Source organism: Cyanistes caeruleus, chromosome 2 (genome assembly GCF_971803275.1).
Source record: "Cyanistes caeruleus chromosome 2, bCyaCae1.hap1.1, whole genome shotgun sequence".
In the NCBI taxonomy this organism is placed as follows: domain Eukaryota; kingdom Metazoa; phylum Chordata; class Aves; order Passeriformes; family Paridae; genus Cyanistes; species Cyanistes caeruleus.
In genome coordinates this window covers 67189235-67212914 of record NC_141702.1, presented here as the reverse complement: position 1 = coordinate 67212914, position 23680 = coordinate 67189235, and the positions used below count along the sequence as shown (strand labels likewise).

The following is a 23680-nucleotide window of genomic DNA, read 5'->3' as shown; positions in this document are numbered from 1 at the left end:
ACCGTGGCTGGCTCAGATTCCAAAAGCGTAGAGTGAGCAATCTCAGTACCCTGCCATGATGAAATTTCTTCATTTCATGAAAGGAAATGAAATCTCCCCATTTCCCTGAGTATCACTTCTTGACATGTTGGTTCATTTCACTGTACTTCATTCCATTCCATTTCAAAAATTTAACTTCTCCTAAGAATTTTCATTTTTTTCAATTTCATTTCATTTCCTTATATTTCCTTTCTTTGTCTTTTCACTTTACCTCATTTGCTAATTTTTCGTTTCATTCCTTTCATGAAAGGAAATAAAATTTCTCTATTTCAATGAAAATCGTTTTATAAAGTTTCAGCTCGTTTCACTGCACTTCAAACAGAGTACCTAAGATATTTACCACAACTTCTAGTATTTAGTTACATCTATTGTAACATGATTGTCAGTGTGGAAAATATATTGTACATTAACTAATAAAGAATCACACACTGTTATAGTTAATTACTCAAATTTTACCTTCATAAATCTGAACAGTGGGTGGTTTCTCTTTAAATTCTTACTTGGTCTTTAGAAAGGTCAACTGAAACATTATTGTTTTCTCAGGTTCTAATACTTCCCTTCAAGCTGTATCCAGCAAGCTACAGTATCAGATCAGTCCTAGTTAGTGGGGAAAAAAATCTTTCACTGAGAATAAAATTATATAAATGATCCATTTAATTATTCACTGAAGGCTCAATATACAGAAAACATTAAGATACCGGAAGTTCTCAATAGCAGTCATAAAATATGCTTTAAGAAAATTCAGAGTAATGACATCCATCAACAATTTTAGCAGAGATTTCCATACTGTGACCAAAAGTGAAATACTTGGAGAGCTTCAGATACTGAATCCCTTCAGTATTTCACAGCTTAAGAATGTGGTTTTCTTTGGCAGTCCACAGACACTGCCACTGAAATCAGTCTCCAGCCTCAACAGTCTAGTGGTTGAAACCCATCTCATTCTCATGTCTCTTCAGCTCATCCCTGCAATGGCTTTACTTGGATGACATTAACTTTTGTCTCATTGTGTTTACCGCTGTCATCTATTTGCTCAGTGTCATCACTGGTGATAATAAAAATGACAGAGGAAGAGCTGAAAGTCACTTTCTTCTTTGGCCTGTCCCCTGCTTTCTGAGACATAACTATCGGTCGTATTGGTTTGTCACTCCCTGTTACTGGTGTCTCTTTCATTGTCCTCTGGAACCTCATCAGCCGAAAGCACAGGAGTTGCAAAAGGCAGCGTCGAAACTGCAAGAGAGAATAAACAGAATCATGTTCAGCTTCCTAAGTGTTCACTACCACCTACAAGCAAGTGAAGGGCACAGTACAGTAAATGACTCAAAATAAGAGACTTTTGCATATCTTCTGAGCTAGTTTCAGTAACAAAACACGGTGCCTTTGCAGTGGGTACTTTTTTCCTCTATATCTGAATAGGACCACCAAGCCAACAGAGGGCACTGAAACGCAACTGAATACCAGCTACAAGATCTGCAAAAGACAAGAAGACCAGGTTCCAAAGTGTGCTATGGATTTTGTTCCCATATTTAAAAATCACACATTAGATCCAGCAGGAAAGAATATTCTCACAAACACTTCACAGGAGGCTACAGAGGGAAAGAACAAGGGGAGGAAAGGGATACAAAAGGATGTTTTCCTCCTTTTAAGTAACTCCAGGGTCTGGAATTTTTAAAAAGCATTTGGTATCACAGATCTAAAATGAAATTTCAATGGTTAGTAACACAGAAGTCAAATGTTCCCAATGAATATGGATGGCACAGAAGTCTTTCAGCTGACTAGCAGCTACCTGTGACACAGGAAGTCTGTTCTACTGTGTGACTAAATAATGTGAGGTATTCAGTGAAAGCTCACACCAGCACATAGAATGGAAATTTGAGTAGTAGCCCTGTATTAATTTTCTAATTTTGGTCTCCCCTTCAACAAAACAGAGATCCAGGTATGAGGGTTAAAGGACGTGTTCATTCAGTAGTTCCATGTCTGCACACATTTAAAGCTCAAATATGATCCATTGGGGAAGAAGTCTGGTTCTACAAGAAATAAGAGAGCAACTTCCCCTTTGTTTAATAACCTGTAACAAGACTTGTCTGGAACATATAAAGAAGACTTCAATCAACCAACTAAAATACCAAAAAACCCCAAAACAAAAGCAACAAAACCCCCAAACATAACAAACATCTGGGAGCAGGTGGGAAATAATGTACCTTTTCTCTGAAAAGGTGTCCTACACACCTTTTTTTATCAGCCTTCCATTTAGCTGTGTTAAGGATTACGCTGTATTATCCTGCACAGCCAGTGCCTGTTTTCCCAGATATCATGCAAGAAGCAATCTGACATGCCAAATTGGAACAAGGTTTTGCTGTGGAAAATTAATCCTACTCTGACATAGGGAAGGCAATAGGTCTGTCCTGTTGGGAAAGGAACCTAGCTAAGATCTCATAGAAGGATAATCTCAGAGAAAGAATGGTCATGTGGAAGCCTTGACAACTTCAGAGGTAATGGTCTACATCAGAGTAGCAAAGAAGTTAGAAAGTACAAGCATGTTAGAACCAGGTCAGATAAAGAAAGGCTATTAAAGGTAACTTGTTTTATGATTCCTTCTGAGGGTAAAATAATCCAAAAAATTAAGCAAAAATACTATAATATTGGTCCTAATCTGGAATTAGAGTAAAGAGAAAATACTTTACAATGCCTCCCCAAGAATCGTGTTCAGATCATTGATACTTATCCTGGCTGTGTCTTTATTGGCATCATACTTGATACAAGTTTGATTTGTTGCTGGGTATCAGAACCCACAAAATGTTTTCAGGTAAGTTACTCAGCCTGACAATTAGGTACAGAGTCAGTGCCAGTGTATTTAAAAAGTCACTCTGTTGAAAAAGTCTTTCTTCAGTGACTATTGTTAGTTAGCTTCAGGGTAACTGACATTGTGCAGCCACGTAACTGTGGATCAGCCTGCTGTGAAATGAGTTGTGAGGGAAGAACTGCAAGATGCCACATTGCAGGCCTCCTGCTTTTACTCAGGAAAACATTTAAGCTCCCCCTTGCCCTTGGTCCTGACCTGAGCTGCACTCAACCTTTGCCTGGCTGCTTTGTCCCTGCAGGCTTCCGGCCAGCCCAGGCCACTGCCTGGCAACTGCAAGCCAGCATAAGAAATCTCAGAAAATTCCATCTCTATAATGGGTTTAAAGGTAAGGAAAACCCACCAAAACCCCTCCAGCAATCATTCATGGCTTTTACCCTTTGTCAAGGGATTCTATCAAACACCAGATTCTTGGTTTCAGAAATTTACAATGTGTGTGCTACAGATCCAGTTTCAGTCCTTGTGCTGCTATAACATAGAAGTCAGAGGCAAGTTTTTTTATTCTTAAAAAACAGACACTGATTATTCTAAACTTCCTCTGATGGAGTTCTACTGTGGTAAGGGAGTGAATCAGATGAGGTCTTGTAGCAGCAATCCCTTTAATGGGTAAACTGTCAAAACTAGACATTTAAACTCTGACGCTCTTTCTCATCCCATTCATGTGAGTTTAATGTTTGAATTCACATATAAGCAAGTTAAATTTCTAATCTGGTGGTATTTAAACACCCTCAGGGATTTTATTTCTTCTAAATTGTTACCATTTGCCCATTTACCCCATGTTGAAATGTTTTTTAAAAAATTCAGGTTAAAGTAAATCAGACCTACACTCTACAACTGTGATACTGGCTAGTAATAATTCAGACAAGAAAACCTTTAATGTACCTACCTTTCTACTCATGAATATATAGATAACTGGATTATAAGCAGTGCTTGACTTGGCAAAGAAAGATGGGATGATAGCTACTGTTGGAGTTACAAGGTTGCTATAGCCATATGTTATCAAGAGGGAGACCACTGCATAGGGCATCCAACAAATAAGAAATGTGGAGATCATCAAGAAACACATTTTAGCCACCTTCTTTTCATATCTTAGAAGTTTGATCACTTGAACTGTCTGGAAATCTTCTACACAGCGAAGCTGTAGAGAAAAAAAAAAAAAAGTAAAATAAAATAGCCTTATGTTTTACTTGAACCTGAATAGTTCTACATTTACTTATAAGTAACTGACTCACTCTTTAGTTTAAGGCACAGACACCATATCTCTTATCTTTTAAACCATATTTCTTCCAGAAGTTCACATCATGTTTCTCAGACTTTTATTCTCTACATTAAGTGTAAAAACACAAGCTGAGAAAAAATGGAATAGCCAATCTACTAGGAAACAACAAATCCAGAAATGTTACAAAGTATGCTGCAGTTATAAGTATGTTAGAAAAATAACTTGCCCTCAGTTTTTGCATAAGCAAGATCAGTTTACATTAGTGGTCCTTTGTCTGACTAGTTAGACAGTCCTCTAATTTGTGAAAAAAAATCTTTAGAGAAAAGAAATTTCATAAATAGATTTCTTTGTTCTGCTTTTTCACATAGTTTGTTGCCTTAAAATTATGAAATCTCTAAAGCAGAATACAAGGCAGCAGGTTTCCATATTGCCTGAGTCATCAAATAAGGAAAAGATAGGACATACACATGAATATACCACACAAATTGTCCATTGTGCCAATACTGTTGACCATAAATTTGAGTGGGTCCGGACTAACTATCCACATAATATGAATCATTAACACAATCTCATATTAGGGATCTGGATTGAATTTTCCTGTGAGGATCTTATGTGGATTAGTATGCATAAGCAGTTCCTTACTTCCTCCCAATAAAACCACACAAGAAAATAGACCTTGGTAGGCTGGTTCTCTCCCAATCCAACAACCTGACATAGATGAACATCAAATATTCAAAGGTTTAAAAGGGAAATTAAATTGTAAATTTGGCTTGGATTCAACCTAAATATACACCTTCAATATTTTTCACTGATAATATTACATTAAGGGAAGTCTTATTTGCACTTACTTACCATTCTTACTGCATGCAGAATATGGCCATAGCAATAGGCCATGATCCCAACAGGTGCTACGAGACAACCGAGGAAAAAAAGGAGCACAAAGGAGGTATCATTGGGGTCTTTTGACTTCCAGTCCACTGAGCAGCCCAATCCATGAATCTCCAGTGTGTATCTGTTCCAGCCCAAAAGAGGTGCTCCCGTCCAGGCCAGTGAGTACAGCCAGATGTATGTGATAGCCCGCCAAGACCAAGAGAAGTCAATCACTTTTGCATGGACCACCCGAATGTAGCGTTCATAGGCAAGAGCAGTGAGAGTCATAATTGAAACAATTCCTGTAAGAAAAATAAAGAAAATCAATTTGATTATTCATAAATAGTCCACTGTAAAATGGACTGAACTCCTCCTGATAAATGTGTCCTTTGCTAGCAGGTTAACTCAAAGTGAACTAGCTCATATTATGAATCAAACACCAATAAGTTTTTCCATGCATTACTTACTAACTACTATGCCAAGTAGAATCATCCACTTCAAACTACTCAGAGTAGGATGCTAACATCTGATCTGTGATGTACAATGGCTAAGTGGGACAAGGGAAAAAGAGACCAAGCCAATACTTCTTCCTAAATATTATTGAGGTATCATGGTTCAAGGTTTGGGGTTTTTCCTGCTGGCAGATATTGTAGGGTTTGTTGTTTTTATACGTTCCTTTGGAGTTTGTGGTTTCCTTTGGCTGTTTGGGGTTTTTAAAAGAAAAAGCTATCATATAAAATTGAGATAATCAGCAATTAAAAACATCTCTTAGAAATTTAGTGAATTGAGAGTTGAGATTGAGATTAAAGAAAGCCTTCAGCAACTGAAATCAGAGATGTGCACCTTTAATGTGAACAAAATGACTAGAATAATTCAAATTTATTTCAAGATATCCTGGAAGTCTTTGCATTCCAAGAAGAACCAGGAAGGCAAAGCATTACATTGCTGAAGGTGTCCTATCTGAAAGATATTTAGTTATTTTGAGTGTCCTTTTCTATCTTGCTGCTTTCATAAAAACATCAGTCCTTATTTATTTATGCATTCTATTCCTTTACTGTCCATCTCAAACCCAGTACACAATAATTAATATGTTATAACAGAAATCACACATTATCTTCAGCTCTCGCTATTATGCTATCCAGACACCTTTATAATTTCATGAAGGCAAGGCATTTCTGTCTTGATTAGAATATAAGGATTTCTATTTCAGTGATCTGTAACACTTGATCAAAAACCAAATTGCCCATCAGGCAACTGCCAGACACCTGAAATCTGTTATGAGTCAGTCATCAGTTCAGGCTCTTAAACAAGAAAAGGGTGTATTTCACAGCATTCTGTTAGATTATACAGATATCTGTGTCTAAATCTGTATAGATTTTATCTAATACAAAGTAGAAATATTTTTTCATGAATCTGCACAGCACTTAAGTTCCCCAAGTACATTCACATGTGCCATAACGCGCATGTATACAGCTCTAAGGTTAACTGTGCAGATTTCACTACCAAAGAGAGAACAACTACTTTATACTCAGCAAGAACCTGATCTCACTTTGAAAAAAGGATAAACATTTATTGAAGATAAATTAACAATAGCACAGAAGGACCAGCAACATGGATTTTAGGAAGACAACTAAGAGTAACAGAATCTAAAGCAACACATAGCTTCTCTGTAAAGGTATTCAACAGCAAAAGCAGTTTACTATAAACCAAGTATCTCACTGTAGGATATCCTTTAGGATTCTTAGAAAGTTACTTTATGCTGCAGTTATTAAAGGATTCCCTTTTTATAAGGGGTGAGCATAGAAAGTTTTCTTGCTTAAGAAAATTTCCCGCTCTAAAAGAAAATGTGCCATGCTCTTTCATAGATCTCTTTAAAATGAAACAACTTTTTTAATGTGCTTTTTTTCTACTTATCTTTAAACCTTCATCACAAAAATATATAGACATTGTTGGCCATGCACTAACCTTTCACAATTAGTTTTGTGGGTTTTTTCCCTTGCAGAACTCACTGCTGTAGAATTTCACTTTCACAGTTTGAAATCAGACTAGCAATTGTGGGCCAGAAAGCTTCCAAAGACCTCAGTTAGGTTTTTTGGTGGCTTTTTTGTTGTTTTCAGGGTTTTTTTTAATGAAATTGAAAAGTAGTCCTTCACACCCTTTTTTGTGACCTAACATGCTGAAAATACATTGAACAATGTGGATCTAAGCAAAATATTAGCAGGCATTAGAAAATGACTACAGGATTTTATAGGTACTATTCTACACTTACACTGGCTCACATAAGTGCTTTATTCAATCAAATGCAGTCTTCTTCCTGAACACAAGGTAAGGCAACAAGTTCCACTTCCATTTCTCTTACCCAAAGACTAGGAATTACAAACATTTACCTGACAGTTATGATAGTCATCCACAGACGTATTTACGGAGGAAAATTCACATCAACTAAAGGCTCAGTTTGCTTATTTAGTGCACTGCAGCTTTTTCTGATCAGTGAAGAGAGAGAGCAGCTCCTCAGGATGATGAGTCAGAACACATAAATTAACCTTTTGCTCCTTACCACATTTCTCCATTGAATGGTATTCAATGACTAAATGTCCCTGTGTGGTCTTAATATTTCCCCATCCCTTTCACGAGTATTGAATTCTAGCCATGACAAAGCAATCAAGAGCACACATGCTTGGCTGAAAGTACAGGTGTTCACAAGCAATAATTTACCAAGTCCTTGACATTCTCAAGGAAGTCATTTTATGCCCAATATCTCTAAAAATCAGTATGTGAATATAGGTATTTGAACAATGGTCTATCAAGCCCCTTTCAGTCTGAAAGCACTGCTCTTCAAAGACATACTTGAATTTTCCCCCCTGAAGTGTAAATAGGACCTTGGACAGCCTGTTGGACAGTATGCACAAAAATGCAAGTCTCTGTTGATATTCAAGGAATGTCTGGCAGCACACAGACATGAGGCAGGAAATGCAGGTCACAGTGTAAGATATGTATGATTTATGCATGTGTATGGATCTGTTTTCTATGTATCATTCAGTTTCTGTAGTCTAGCGCAGAGGACAGCACTGAATTTTACTTCCCTCGTGGCCCCCACTCCTCTACAGGAGCTTTTCTGGAAATGATTGAATTTCATCCTGAGTGAGCTGCATATTTTAATACGATGAAATGGGTGCTGATTAAAAAACCAAATCTGTTACAAAAAGCCATTATGGTTATTGTTTAGGTATTAGCCCCCTCTGAGCAAAAATACGCATTTTAAACCAATTTCTACCTTTTATCTGAAATAATTTTTGTTATACTTCTTGAGGTACTGGAGATCTATTTATTTTGTTTCAAGGCTAAGACCGAAGATTCTGTGGGTTGATTTGCTCTACCAGCAATTCACTCTAACTCTTTCAGAAAGACTTTACTGCCTAGTGTTCACAGAGACTGCATGTCTGATATACAGATTTTCATCTCAGACAATAGCCCTATCTGTAAGTGCTGATTATAAACACAAACACTCTTTGTGTTTAGGAACCACTGCTATCATTTAAGCCTGGGCAATTACCCTAACACAAATGGGGTCATTCCCATGGAAGCTGCAGATAAATGTAGCAAAACCAAAGTGTCTTCTTGTTTAAGCCACTAGTTGGCAATTTCTGTGTTGCAACTCCTCCTCTTCTCCAGCAGCCAGCCACACAGAATCAGGGAGCAGTGCCAAGCAACTTCTTGTTATTTGGATGTTTCAGAAAAATGTAAATTTTTCTTAAAAAAATTAAGATGTAAAAATTAAGATGTAAAGAAAATTCTCATTTTTGCCATTTTGTATTGTTTTCCTACTGAAATACTCGATTTAGTGTAGATATGATTATGTACCATATGCAATAATTAATTATCTCTTCTCTGTTCTGGGCTTTTCCAGGAGTCTGGATACATCATTAAATACTTCAATCTACATAGTGTAGGTCATCACAGAGAAGACTGCAAAACACAGCTAAACTGTACTGTGTTATACCATGCAATGTGTATATTCTGACTTTAAAAGTCTTAATTAGAAGAAAAATATTGCCGTGCCTTCAGAACTGTTTGTTTCAACAAGTGTGAACAATCACACTTCAGCTTCTGCCCTCTCCATGCAAGATACACCTTATCTTCATATTGAAGCACAGCCTACAGTTTGAGGTGACACCAGATATTCCTGAAAACTGAGCATCTCTACAGAGCAACTGCAGCATAATGTAGCAAATAAGATCCATTTCTCAGACAGACCATGGCTTCTGTCAAATATTATTTTCTATGTCAATTAATCCTTGCCCCTACACGCAAGTGCTGAATGACTGTTTTGCATACCTAATCACAGAAGAAAGCCATGCTTCTGTAATCCCTCCTCACCTCTTTTCACATCTGAAAAGCTAGACAGCAGCAATTTAGTAGAAGCAACTTCCTGTCCATGGCAAGAAAAATTGTTATTGCGCTCTCTAGTTTTGTACTACAAAATATATAACCAGTCTATTTGAATTCAGCAATTAGGCATTACAGTAAGTTTTAGGCACCAGCTATGTATCACGTCTAATTTTTCATGCAATTTTAACATCTGCATTCAAATTTAGGTAGGTAAAAAAATCACTTCTCTCAGACATAACAGACTTCAAGCACAATTTATATGTAGATGTCCTATAAAATTACAGTGAAATAAATCACCTCTTCAAGATTCAATACTCCAAGTGATTAACTCGCTCTGGAAAAAAAAAAAAAAGAAAAAAAGCTAAAGCTGAAAGCATGCTGATTGAGCCTCCAGCTATTTGTAACACAAGATCCTAAAACTATCTGCTGAGTAACAACAGAAAATGCTTTTAGTGAGATTAAATCAGTGCATATAACATACATGGATAATGCAAGAGGGTGGCACAGGATATCACTGTCACTGTGCAGGAAAGAGCCTTACATGAACAGGCTGTACCTGAAGCTAGGTCCACAAGACACTCTCAAGCAATTACTCCTTACTTCAGTATATGGTGGGTGTGGTGGTTCAAGCTTGCCTTGAAACAAACAAATGAAAGAACCTCAGCTGTACACACAGTAGCTTTTCACAGGAGTGTAGAGTCTGTAAAACTCTTACCATTTTTCCCATCCTCTAGTTCCCATTACTGGAGTGGAGTACACACCCAGATATCAAAATTGATTTGGTAGCTCATCAAGAGCTAGCTGCTGAATACCAACGGTAATTTGTCCAGAAGGGACATAATACATTTAATTAATTTGACATTAAAAGCTGGCAGTGGTTTTTTTCACCCTTACAAAAACAGCTTGCAGTTAGGAAAGACAGAGGTCTCTAATCACACTTCAGGAAGAGCAGCCTTTCAATCGCAAACAAGGTTTAACGATATAAAGCCTACCCCAGAGTACAACCTGACCATGCAATCATCTGTCAAGACACTGCCTCAGATAAACAGTTTTGGTCCATGTTTCTCAAGACCATTCTTAAACTCCTTTCTTCCTTTGCACAATTAAACTTAGAAGGTATTAGAACACCAGTACTGGCCAATGGTTTAGCTGCCATTGCTTTTAGCTGAAGTGATTTATGTTTGAGGGGTTATGTGTGTATGCTCCACATGATAAACTAGCTTACCCTCAAAAACCCTCAGGGCCTATCTCTATGTACAGAAGGCATTAAAGCAGACATCCACTGCCTGGGGGTGAGCAGCACACAAATTTCTCTTGTGCACACCAAGTTCTGACAGTCACCGTCATTCAATAAAACCCCTTGAATATCTTTGAGAACCCAGCAGATACACACAAAGATCGTGACACCCTGACCCTGTATTTCACAACTACCCTCTCACCTGAAGAAAGAAATTATCTGTGTCTGCTAACCAAGACTTTTGGGTATGTTTAGCTGTCAGGTTTCCTCTCTAGAAATCCTAACCAAAAAGCTATGCTGTCAGTAATAGACAGCACACCTCCCACATGAGAGTTGTATTGTTAAATCAGATAAAGAGATTACACAGATCTCTACTACTTACGGCTTAGTTGACTACAGACAGGGAAAGAGTTAGAACCTTTTTGCATAAAGAGAGGGTAGCAGATGCAGTAGGGCCAGCATAGAGCTGACTGCACACCTCATGGTATAAATACATCACTTAATTGATGTGCAGCTACCATATCACACCAGAATACACTGCCTGTAACAACATAAATACTGGAACTCAGTGAAACAAAATTAAGTGGGGATTAGCGTCTAAAACAGACAACTACGTCACAAAAGCTTAGACTAAGTCTTGTCAGGTAATCATTTATGTCGTTTTCCCTACACTAAAATATGAGGTGCTAAGGATAGCTTTGTAGTAGAGGAAAAAAAAGCCCTTCTTGCAGCCTCTGCTATGAAGACATGTACCTAAACTGTACCTTGACTTCAGACTCTAATGAGTAAAAGAAAATAGGGACTCTTATTTGTGTGATGAGGACAGGTGTTCAGTAGTCAAAATGATCAGTTTTGCACTGTAGCAAGGAGGTCTCTGCACCTTCTAAAGGCTCAATGAAAATCTTTCAAGTCACAGAAAACATAGGCAGTAGCACAAACATCAGGTTCTGAGCTGTGCAATGCAACTCAAGAGCAGATGTTACTACATGGGCTTGTCTCACAATAAAGTTATGATAATGCAGAAGTAGACTTTAGTGAGGAACACAAAAACCAGACATTTATTCCTAGACAGACAACCTGTAGTTCTGCTGTGCCATCCTCTCAACTTAAAAGTTTCAGACTGTGAACATCTCCTGACAGTGTCTAAATTCTTAACATGCCTCCAACTGGCTGGCAAAACGGGAAGCACTCTTGCAAAGAAAATGCTCAATTCTACAACACGAAATTATTAGAAGTGTAGAGAGTGCCCTCCTATCTGCGAGGGGTGAAAGAAGTTACCATTATTATGTAATGAAGGCTTCTGAAAATACAGATGCTGCCAGTTTATTTTAAGCATAAATGCCACCTATGTATTTAATCATACTGAAATCCTTAAGAAGATCACAGAAATACCTTGATCTTGGCTTTCAGAACTGTATGAGGAAAAACCTTGTAAGAACACATGAAAATTTAAAATAAAGCTGCTGAATCATGATTTTCAACGTGATTCCTGATTAACTGCAGTAATTAGGAAGAATCTGATTTTTAAAATTTATTGAGGATTAGCTCTAAATTTAAAGTGAAAATCCTATTTTTAAAAAAACAAACAAAAAAAAAAACCAAAAACAAAAAGCAGATTTAATAATTTGTCCCGAACTTGTTTACTATCAGGAAAACCTCTCATTTATAAGTCAACACATGCAGAGAACAAACTACACCACATATTGGGCCTTAGGGGCTGTTCTTCCAATTAAAAAGTATGTATAAGGATGGAAAGTAAGACTGAACAGCCTTCAGACCTGAAAGGCTGGCACAGAAAGCTCAGGCAGCAATGTCCAAGATCAAACCCGAGAATGAAATCACAAAGCTGTAAAGAGGTTGTGGTCACCTCATCTAAAATGAGCCAGACTGGGTCCAATCCTAGGATATATCCACACCTCTAAAGTAACTTCATGTGATCTGTTAAAGTTTAATAGACTCCACATTCCTGGTATGTGAGCTACCACCATTTTATTCTAGAAACATCTTTATTATGTCATTGTGGCTTACTGAGCAATTGAACACTGCAAAGCTGTAAGTACTCTCCTTAGTTAATGAGAATTTCACCTTTCAAAGCTGTCAATTTTGTATATCTTCTGATCAATGAAAGTACTTTGTATTCCCAGAAATTCCTGGGGAGAGTGTTATGCTTTCAGAAGCACTTTTTAGTAACACTCATGTAAGACTTCCTTTACATTACTTTCCCTACCAGCATCACCTCAAGCTAACAGGTGACTTGGGCTGTTATATACAAGAGAAGTATATTTATAAATATAATACCTGGTTGCTCTGAATTAAATCTTTAAGCAGTGTCTTCACCACTACCAGGTGAAAAAACAAACAAACAAACAAACCCCTCCCAAATAAAAACCAGGGGAAAAACACACCAAAAAACTCTCAAACAAAAGAGAAAAAAAACCAAACAAAAAAACAAACAAACAAACAAAAAACCCAGACAAAATCTAACCAAAATAATACCTAACCCCAAACAAAAACAAAACATTACCAAACAGGAACAAACAAACAAAAACCCTTCAAATTACTTTTCTTTTTTCTCCATAAACACATTGCAAAATGAAAATAGAAGCCATGTTAGCAATAATACAGATGGCAAACAGAGTGTATGATGCTACCTGTGGGGCATCATTTATATTTTTCTTTTCCTCACCATTGACATGCCCTTGCTTTCCTATGCAGGTGGAGAACCACTTATCTTCAAAAACAGGAAAGAACAATCCTTCTGTTTCTAGATGAGAATATGGAAACAATACTGTGGAGGTTATAATTAGACCTCACTTTACCAGATTAGCATTCAATTATGATTGCCAAGTTAAATATTTTATATTGCTTTACATGGCAGCTGAGAAAAGTAAACTAAGGCATCTCTCCTGAACATTAAATTGTGCATTTACTCTCCACTTCCATATGATCAACTACACATAAACATTCACTTTTCTAATAACAACAATAAAAGAATTCTTCCCAATGAAGCACATTATGGAAGAAGAACATAGCATGACCAGTCACAGGAAGATGTAATTTTACAAACCACAGATGCTAACCTGACTGCTCTCTAGACAAGGCCCATGAATTTGCCTACATTTCTTTGAAGAGAAAAATTCTTATATAGAGGGATGCAGGAAAGCCTCAACACTAAATATATTTATAATAATAAATTATGTAGCACACCTCAAAATAAACAGAAATTAAAAGTCACATGTGGTCAAGCAATTTCCTTGCCAATTTATATACCTCTTTGTTTCTATTTCTACTATTTCAGAAGATGGTAAGAGATTATTATAGTCTGTTTTTTTACTCTTAATGTGTATCTTATTTTTTGAACTTATTTGGAAAATGCCCCCATCAAAAATAATAAGTGTAATATATATGAGATAAAGGTAGGGACAGAACTGTACTTTACATCCCCTGTGTAAGACTAACATTCAGTTTTCTGGCAGCATCTGTTTGGCAGACAAGTACTTGAGTTTCTCAAGAATTTGAACAGGCTGAGCGATGGAGACAATCTTATGCCAGCGAGGTTCTCTAGTACTTTCCCTGAAACCAACAGCCATACAAACATCGAGAGCAGTGCACTGCAGAAATTGTCTGGTAACAAACACTGCGCGAATGATTAACTACATCCTGCACCCACCATAACTTTCAAGACATAAAATTTTTGCTGCACTATGCAGGAGTAGTCAAATCAAGCATGAGCAACCATGCACTTTTGCACAGAAGACCACAAAATGCAGACCACAGAGCCATGTGAAACAAAGGTTATGTATGCAGGAAAGCTACAAAGCTTATTGAAGACTTTAATGTGTCACCTTAGAGTCAATTTACAGCGTATACATGTCCAGTGGGTGCACTGTGATCCACCTCTAATTTATACATCTCTGCCAGAAGAAGTATCTAATATGAGCTTTAGATTTTGTTACTGTTAGCCATGTTTACTTTCACAGTTAGAAACACGAATCGCTTCTTTTGCAGCATCCTTTAGTGGTGAAGAAAAAGCAATGTTCCTTTTAAGAGGCTGCATGTACTCAGCTGGACTGCAACCTATTCTTCTGCAGACTTCTGCAATGGCTATGTATTCATTTCAGGAAGGAAAGCAGTGAAGAGCCTACAGGTTTTGAAAATAGAAATGGTGTAAGTACTCCTTCTGCAGTGCTAAAATTTCACAGGAAACAGTGGTTTCCCAAAGCCCAACTGTGACACCGTTATGACTGAAAGATGATACCCAAATTTCATATATGGATAAGGAAATCCAAGGCACTTCCACACACTGCGTAGCTCTATTGTTTATAAGTCAAGACAAGTCTCAAGCCTGAGAAGGCTGCTGGGGAGCAGCTTTCCACCTGTTCCACAGAGGCGAATACTGCTGACCCTACACCCAGAGTCAGACGTGTTTCTTATCCACAGAATGCAGCACTTCCTCCTATAAAATACAGTCGTTTTTGCTCATGAATTCTGCACATCACTTGGTCAACTCGAGACCTCTTCTAACAGCGCTGCCACCCCTTCCCCTAAATGTCCCATTACACCTTACACAGGCAAAGGTGGGAGGTCGAAAAACTGATTCTAGAATGATTTCTTTTTTTGATTCGGATCGTTTTCTCCAGCACTGTCGCTCTTTTTTTTACCAAAGAGTACCTGCCCCATCCCCCCGGCCAGGGCGGCGAGTGAACACCCCAGGCCGGACTGCCCCGCGGGAACGGCAGGGCTGCGGCGGTTGGGCCGGTCGGGAAGCGGGGAAGGGCCGGCCGGGAAGCGGGGACGGGCCGGCCGGGAAGCGGGGACGGGCCGGCCGGGAAGCGGGGACGGGGCGGTCGGGAAGCGGGGACGGGGCGGTCGGGAAGCGGGGAAGGGCCGGTCGGGAAGCGGGGACGGGCCGGTGGGGAAGCGGGGAAGGGCCGGTCGGGAAGCGGGGACGGGCCGGTCGGGAAGCGGGGACGGGGCGGTTGGGGCGGTTGGGAAGCGGGGACGCGGCGCGGGACCGCCGGTACAAGCGGGCGAGGAGAGACCCAGCAGGACAGGGAGTGACAGGCGGCGCCCGCGGCCCCAGCACCCACCGAAGAGGCTGCTGCTGAAGCCGTCCCAGACGCAGCCGGCGGCGTCCCACACCCAGCGGCTCCTCAGGCAGGACATGAAGGTAAGGCTCACGCCGAAGACGGACACCAGCAGGTCGCTGAGGCTGATGTTGACGAGGAAGAGGTTGGTGGGCGTGCGGAGCCGCTTGAACTTGTAGTAGAGCACCAGCACCAGCAAGTTGTTGCACAAGCCCAGCATGCCGATGGTGGCGACCAGCAGCGCCAGCAGCTCGTAGGTGCCGGCGCTGAAGAGGGGCCGCTCGCCCGGCACCTCCTGCTCGGGCGCCGCGGGCTCCGGGCGGCCGGAGGTGCCCGTGCCGTTCCCCGCGGGCATGGCTCCCGGCCCGAGCGGGGCTAAGCCTCCCGGCCCGCTCCCAGCCCCATGGCACACCGATGCTCCGGGCAGGAGGAGGAGTCCCCGCTGCCTTCCCGCCCACGGAGGGCGCGCCCTGGAGTGGCTTCGCCCTCTCCTGCCCCGGGGCGGGCCCGGGCCCGGGCACGGCTCCTTCAGAACAGGTATTCTCGACCTCTTACCGCGGTGAGCAGCCCGGTTGTGGCCGGCATGTGGCTGTTGTTTCCTCTTCCTTAAAAATCCTCCGAGTGCTTTTGGCTGGGCCACGGCTGCCGTCAGCAGCGCTTCCCTCACGGGGGCCGCGTTGGGGCAGACCTGCTCTGCAGCCGGCTCCGGGAAGAGGTAGACCCGATATTTAAGCTTCTTCTCTAGATGTCCTGCCAGTGAAACCTCCTGCTGTGGCAATAGTGTCTCCTCAGGAGGTTCCCCGCAGTGCTTACAGCTTGGCTCTGGGAGCTGGAACCCCACAAAGCGACCCGGCAACACCATGGCCCGTGCAAACCTGTGGTGTGAGCGAACACTTTCCTTGTCAGCCATGGGGCAAGTAAGACACTGCAGTCTGCACCGTGAAGTCGCCTATTTTATAGCTTTGTTTCCAGTGTGTGTTGTACAGGAATACCGTGGCTGCCTGTGTACAGCTTTAGCTGCTGCTAGTGGCGGTGTTGCCCTGAGCATCAGTGTTAGGGTGGCTGGGCTGTCTCCAAACCCAGCCCAGCCCGGAGTGTTTCACAGCGAATTGTGCTCACCATGGTTCTACATCCAAAACACCTTGCCAGACCAAACATTGATTTTCCTCACGGGAAGACCTCTAGTTTGTTTGCTTTAATACGTGTTGATACATGACAGCCTTCTTAAGGGCCCAAAGAAAACTCAGTTTTGGTCTATACTTACTTTAGTTTTAAAATAATAATAATAAAAAAAAATCAGCTGTGAAAGCAACAGCATTTCAATGTTTCAATGGATACATGTAAAAAAAAAGTTGTTTTGGTGGGTTTTTTTTCTCTTATACACTGTGATATTAAATGGTCTAGACTAAGGGTGAACTGAGACTGAAAACATGGATAGTTGAGGTAGGCTTGATGTCTTTCAAAACAAACCTATATACAAATTATGGGCTTCTCATGGCAGTAAATTTTATATGACAAATTACTGCTGTAATACAAGGCAGTAGGAATAGTCAAAGGTCCAAAAAATTAAACACTGATTAAAGTACCTATTCTTATTGATGTTAACTTTATTTATGATCCATGTTGTTAAATCCCTCATATATGATGTAATCAGTAATGGAAACTTACTTTAAAAAGCTAGTTCAGTTTGTTTCTTCATCACTGGTCGATAGGGTTTTTCTCATTGAAAAGGAAGGAGAAGCTTCTTTTCTCAAAATCAATTATAAGTTTTTTACCAAAAAAGTTGTATTTATAGAACACATGGCCTTCCAAAATTTCTGGTAATAGACCACAGTACTTGACCATCTGTTTTAGGGAAGACATAATTTTGCTTTCCTCATCCACCAAAAAAAATTTGTCTGTACATGACAGACCATGTGCAAAAATATTGTGTCAATGCACAGTTATGGGTTTGTTTAGGACAGTCATTGCATTCTAAAAGTCTAACAATGACATGACTGTACCAAATTAATACTAATCTCTCTCATTGAGAGCAAGTCATCTCTGTCTTCTGACTGTAAAGGAAAATCTTAAATTGTGTATCTTTTTATCCCTGCTAAATGAGAGAAAAGGTAGTAAGAAGAACAGGAAGAAATTAATGTAGGGAGTAGTACATGCCAGACAACATAGTGTCAATTGGCAGATTCCATTATATACTTAGGGTTTCTAAGAGGTATTTCTCTATGGCACCTCTCAGAAATACTCCCTCTAGATGTCTTTGAATTTATAGAAGATAAGAGAACCCATAACTTGCATTTTATAAAGATATATCTCAGAATTCCTGTTTTAGGCTTTTTCATAGCAAAACTAAATAAATCCATAGATGTGCAATCTCTCCAATGCTTTATTTGCAAAGGTCACATTTTTAATACTGTCAGATTGCTAATGCTATTCAAGTGATCTTGGATACTTCGTGAGCAGAGTTCCATTTGTCTTCCATGCAGTGTCACGTCTCATATGCAGCACAACAAAAAGAAATTCTGTTTTATTGCATTGTATTATATTGTTTTATTATTTATTGTATTGTATTGTGTTGTATCATCATGTCAAAGGCAAAGCTGGAAACAGAAGCCTGATCCCAGTTCTAGTCTAGATTCTGTTTTACCTAACCCACTCTAGAACCAATGCTGCTATGGTTTTAATAAGCTAATTAATTCTTTAGTCAATCCTTTTCTGCTGCAAAAAGGGTTTTACCTTGACTTTTACCATTGCATAAAAGGATAGACCAGAACCTATTTCTAAAACTGTATGTGTGTGACTTACTGGAAGTGTGTCAAAGTACTAAACCGGTATCTAGCTCATGGAATTAAAAACATACAAGCAGGAATAGAAGGTCCCCAGTTCTGTACTGCAAAAACTCTCTCTGAAACTCCCAAGGACTTCCTAGATCTCTTCTGCAACAGTCCTTTTAGCATGCTGTTTGTTACGCACAATTCACATGGGGTGGAAGGATACATTGCCTGTAAATTTTCAGGTGGCCAACATATGCACAAGACAAACTTTAAAACCCAGCCTTGGAACTAATAATTCACAAGTAGAAAGTTTGCAGATGTCTGGAACTGTCTTCAAAAGTTTATAGTATTTAGTAATTTGGAATGCTTCAGTGCACCAGAGCATTAAGTGTCACGTGTTAGAGCTGAAGAATCTGAAACAGAGTAAATAAACTTTCAAAGTCACTTTCTAAGTTACTTTCTAAGCTTTGATAGAAATACAAACCACAGATATGACTCCCATTTGTAGCTGCACCATTAAAATGCCTGGGCTTCTGCAGTGAGAACATTGTGGGGTGGAAAAAGTGTTTTAAGGCATTCAAGAGACCTATTTCATTTTATGTTCCCTGCCTTATCTGTTGCTTTCACTTATTTCCTCTATTTTCTCTCTTCTGCTAGCATGCCTTTGAAGTCGCAGGCTCTTTCCCATCTTTCCTAACAAGCAGAGAGTGAGCAGGAAAGTCAAGCTTTTGTCTGTATTAAATACATTTGTTCTAGGAGTCAGATAATGCTGGGGTTTTGATGCCTGTTTTGAACTTCATAAGCTTATTATTTCAAAGGGCATGGTGTAACCAGAAAGCAGGCTGCTCAAAACCAAATTTCCCAAAAACTCTGGCTACCTAGCTTGAGCTTCTTTGGTTTTTTAGTGTTCCCCTAGCATATCTTTTTTTCTTACATGTTATTTTTGCTATTCTTTAGCCTTAGAGGCAGATGAAAGCCAGGTTATTATTCACTGTATCTCTGTATATATAGCTGCAGGGTATATCTCCAGAGCAAGTGTTAGACACTTTGTGGACAGAAGAAATCTTTCATCTGTTGCCAACATCTTGGCACTAAAACAAGGCTTTTAACATAGATCTACACTTGTTGATAGTGCAATTTTTAAGTAAAAAAAAAAAAAAACAAACCAAAATGCACAACCCTAATTGCAAAGCTTTAAAGCTAGGGCTTTGTCTTGCAGAACTTGTAATCCTATGTGTATAATCTAGTCCATATTGGGATGTGAACTTTAAATCTAAATCATAAAGCAGGTAAAATGCAAATGTTGCAAGAATGTGAGAATACCCTGGGCTGAGAGAAGTGCGTGGCTCAGACACGGTTCACTGAAGCAAGCACAGGTGTTTTCAGTGGGGGAGGGGGCCCCAAGCAGGCAGTCCTGGGAGGTGATGGTGAGCAGTCAGAGCATCTCTGCTGCAGTTGGAAGCTGGCTGCAGCCTGTTCCGTGATGTGTGAGCTCTGGTATACCTGACATGTGTACAAAGAGCTGTACTAGCTGCAGGTGTGATTCATCTCACCAAAATGATGCATTTGAGAGTTAAGCACCTTAGACCAGTAAGATGAATCACCCTCTGGAAGTGTTTATTGTCTGGCACGTCAGATGACTTGTATAATAGACTTTTGGATGCCTAAGTTATATGAGATGAACTACATATTGGCTGGAGAAACCTGTGTGGGACTGTGCGATGTGCTCAGGCAGCAGATGCATATTGATGCTTCTGTGGCCCTTGTTTCTTGCAGAGTAGATTGAAAGAAGTGGTGATATATACTTGTGCCTGCTGACATCATAATGTCCTTTGTGCTACAGACACAGCTCATAGGGCAGCTTGAACTCTAAACACTAGCATTGTATCATTGTATAACCATTATAAGACCAGAAAAACATATTTTGCAACAATAACACTATTAAATTAGTTTGTGATATAAACTGGTTTCTTTTAAGGAATAACCTTTCATAGTAGTTCATACTTCTGCAGCAGCTTCTGTTGGTATGACAAACGCAAAGCAAAAGTCTACAAACTCACTGCCTTGTGGTCATTTTCCAGAGCCCAACATACAAACCAATATATAGTTCATAGGAAATACAGTTTTTAAAACTATCATTTGGTCATTTCAGCTGCTGTTAGTGATAGAGAGGAGCAGATGTACATTATAGTGAGGAGTGCAATACTACTCATGGGGTGTTAATATCAAAAGAAAAGTGAAAAATTGAACCAGTAGAAAAAAAGAGTGAGCTAATGTAAATGTTAACATGATAGTGCCTCTCAAACACTGTTTCATAGAAGAAAACTAACTTTTACAATGCTAAAATTTATTACTTGCCCAGCCCCATAGTGGTCAGAGTTCAGTCAGTCTGAACTCAAGCAGCTCTATCCTGATTCAACTTAAACACAACCAAGTTTAATGGGATGTTTATAAGGAAGAAATAGCAAAAGATGGGTAAGCTTATCAAAAGAAAACATCTTCAGGGGCTGATTATTTTTTTAATTTTTAAATGGCTGGACTTTTTCTGGACCAAAATCAGTCAGAAACAAACTCTTTTATGTCCAAGAGCCTCTTTAGGGACAACTAAGGCCAGTTTAGATCCACTGTGTGATCCACTTTGGGCTGTTCTGAACCATCATTTTACTTGGGGAGAATTTGCTTTTGCATGAGAGCACCAGAAAAAGTGACTGACAGCCTGGTACATGCAGGAAAGATCTATCACCTTTGCTATTTGTCTTCTTTTGTAGGTTTGGGTTATTTGTTATGAGCCAACAAATTACATGGTCAGAATTTTAAAACATGCATGGCATTTTATAGACTTATGGTAGTTAATGAGATAAAGATTAAAAATTATTGATTTCTCAAATGAGGTGCCAATCCTACAGTGACCTTGCTGCAGCTATTCTTTGCACTTGTACAGACATATCATTATCTTTGTATCTGAGAATTTCCAATAATTCAGACATAATAAGATTATGTGGTAAGAAGAGAAGAGTTGAGAAAGTTAACTTCTGAATAAACATCAATTATATCGTATTCCATATCCAGTGCTTTCCACACTATCAGTAAGGGAGATAGTGAAGGAAATGCTTCTCATTCAGTTAATGCTACTGCAGGGCTACTAATGGAAGGACTTCCTGACTCATCAATTAAATATTGAATTTGCCTTTTGACTTTGCTTATCTTCTAATGCAATTCCTATCTTCTCTACTTTTTTTTTCAGTCCACTCAGTCATCACATCTTATTTTTAAATTGTGCCATATATTTATTTTTTTTATTATTTTAATTTTGAAGGCAACAGAATCAGCTGGTACTGAAAGCAATGATTCCTCATTTGGGTTTCTTTGTGTTTTCATTAAGTTATATAACATGAAGTTTCTGCATGGGCTTTTGCAAGAGAGCAAAACATAGCTTTTTATTCTTAACCTCTCTATTCTGAGGATGGATGTTTATAAACCTTAAACCACTGATATTAACTAGGAAATGGGAATATAACCTGATGTCATAGAAGCTTAGATAGAGAGACTGGGAAAATTAATCAATAGGAAGAACTGCATAACAAGAATTCAGCTGGAGGCAGTATGTCAGATTCACCCCAACTCTGACCAAGTTAGAGTATCTGACCAGCCACTGTGTACCTTGACACACAAAGGAAATATTTTCCTGGAGAATTACTGCTGGAAACAGCAATGTATCCTTCAGCTATCTCTCCCTTTTCCAGGCATCATTGCTGCATTTCTCTGCCAAGCTATTTTCCTTATTCTTATCAAAAGAAATGCTTGTTGCAGTAGAGCAGAAGTTCCCAGAAACTTTTGGGTTCTTTCCCTTGAAATGGTAGGATTCCAAGCTGTTGGATTGCTTGTGTTAGGTAGCATATCATGTGACACCACTTTCCCTGACAAACTAGCTATTTTATGCAGAGTTATTTCCATGTATTATTTTTAGAAACTTTATAATACCAATTACTTTCCTTCTCTATATGTTTCAAAAATGTCATTTAACTGATATGCTGAGTGTGTGTGAAGACTATTGCCTTTATTTCATTTGTTTTCTTTGAAAAAGTGACTGGAACATTCTTGGAACATGCCTGTTTGATGTCAATCCTCTAGATTGCCATGTAAAAATATAATTTCTCCTTTTCAGCTACAGAATCTCCACAGAACTAAGACTCCATGCTCAGGAATTTGAGAAAGCCTTATCCAGAAAACCTGGCATCAGCCTTGGTGAAGTAATAGCAAAGTGGATCTGAAGATCAATAGCTAAAGAACAATACAAAGGAATTGATCAGTGTGGTCTACAGAAAAGTGAGTTTAACAAATAGCCTGAAATTCATCATTTGCCTAGTATGGTATAACTCAGTAACATGGCATCAATATCCTTTAAATATATTGAAAAGATGAAAAATGTGGATAAGAATCACAATTATATTGAAACCTAAAGGAAATGAGAAGCAGTCCAGGTACAAAGGCCCCCAGTACAAGAATGTACTAACTAAATCAGCGAAGATATTACAACTACTGAAAGGAAGCATAAGCCACACAAAGGGGCTTAAATTTTATCAGTTTGTGCAATTACCCTTTGAAGCAAACATGTTGAATTCCCCATCTTTTTGCATCTGAAGATCAACATTTGACACCTTAGCACAAGTTATACTTTAGAACAAGGTTTTGGGCTCAGTGCAGTGATAAATGGCTGGTATTTATGGGTTTGTAAGATAAAGGAGGTGAAAGTAGAGCTAAAGGTCAAATTTATTCATGCAATTAATACATACTAAATGCTCTCCATCCCTTCAGCTCTCTTCCCAAAGAAACATTTGGAAAAGTGTTACTAAAAGGCTGGGGGGAAATATTTCTCTGGAGACACTCAAAAACCACCTAGATGCATTTCTGTGTCACCTGCTCTAAGTGACCTTGCATCGGCAGTGAGGTTGGACTGTATGATCTACAGAAGTCCCTTCCAACCCTAACTACTCCATGAAAAAAACATGAAGTCTTTCTGTCACCAATTACATGAGATAAAATGAAATAATCTCACATGCTAGATTACTTAGTGATCCTAGTTCATGACCTGGGGGCACTCAGTGAGTAGGATTCTGTGATGTGATGGGATGTTGTGACATCCACAGTTCACTGTACTGTTTTCCAGCTCGAGATGCTAAGACAGGGTCTCGTCTTTTTCATTATGTAATG

General features: G+C 39.2%; 2 protein-coding genes across 17 annotated transcripts in view; one reads left to right on the top strand and one right to left on the bottom strand.

Moving 5' to 3' along the window:
- Nucleotides 1–675: 675 nt before the first annotated feature.
- Nucleotides 676–16140, bottom strand: OPN3 (opsin 3). Its single transcript, XM_086877665.1, has 4 exons — nt 15702–16140; nt 4968–5287; nt 3783–4034; nt 676–1266 (listed from the first exon to the last, which is right to left on the bottom strand). Exons 1-4 carry the CDS (start codon nt 16051–16053, stop codon nt 997–999), a joined length of 1194 nt encoding a protein of 397 aa, XP_086733791.1. The 5' UTR covers nt 16054–16140; the 3' UTR covers nt 676–996.
- The window catches only part of WDR64 (WD repeat domain 64), a 67451-nt gene continuing 59332 nt past the window's right edge, over nt 15562–23680 (top strand). For 4 of the 16 annotated variants that reach the window (XM_086877654.1, XM_086877646.1, XM_086877651.1 and 1 more), the window contains exons 1-2: nt 16102–16235; nt 22635–22795. The gene's annotated coding sequence lies outside the window, so the exon portion shown is untranslated. Of the gene's footprint in view, nt 15782–15903; nt 16236–22634; nt 22796–23680 lie in introns of those variants that run through there. The other 12 variants (XM_086877642.1, XM_086877647.1, XM_086877641.1 and 9 more) reach the window with 6 other exon arrangements.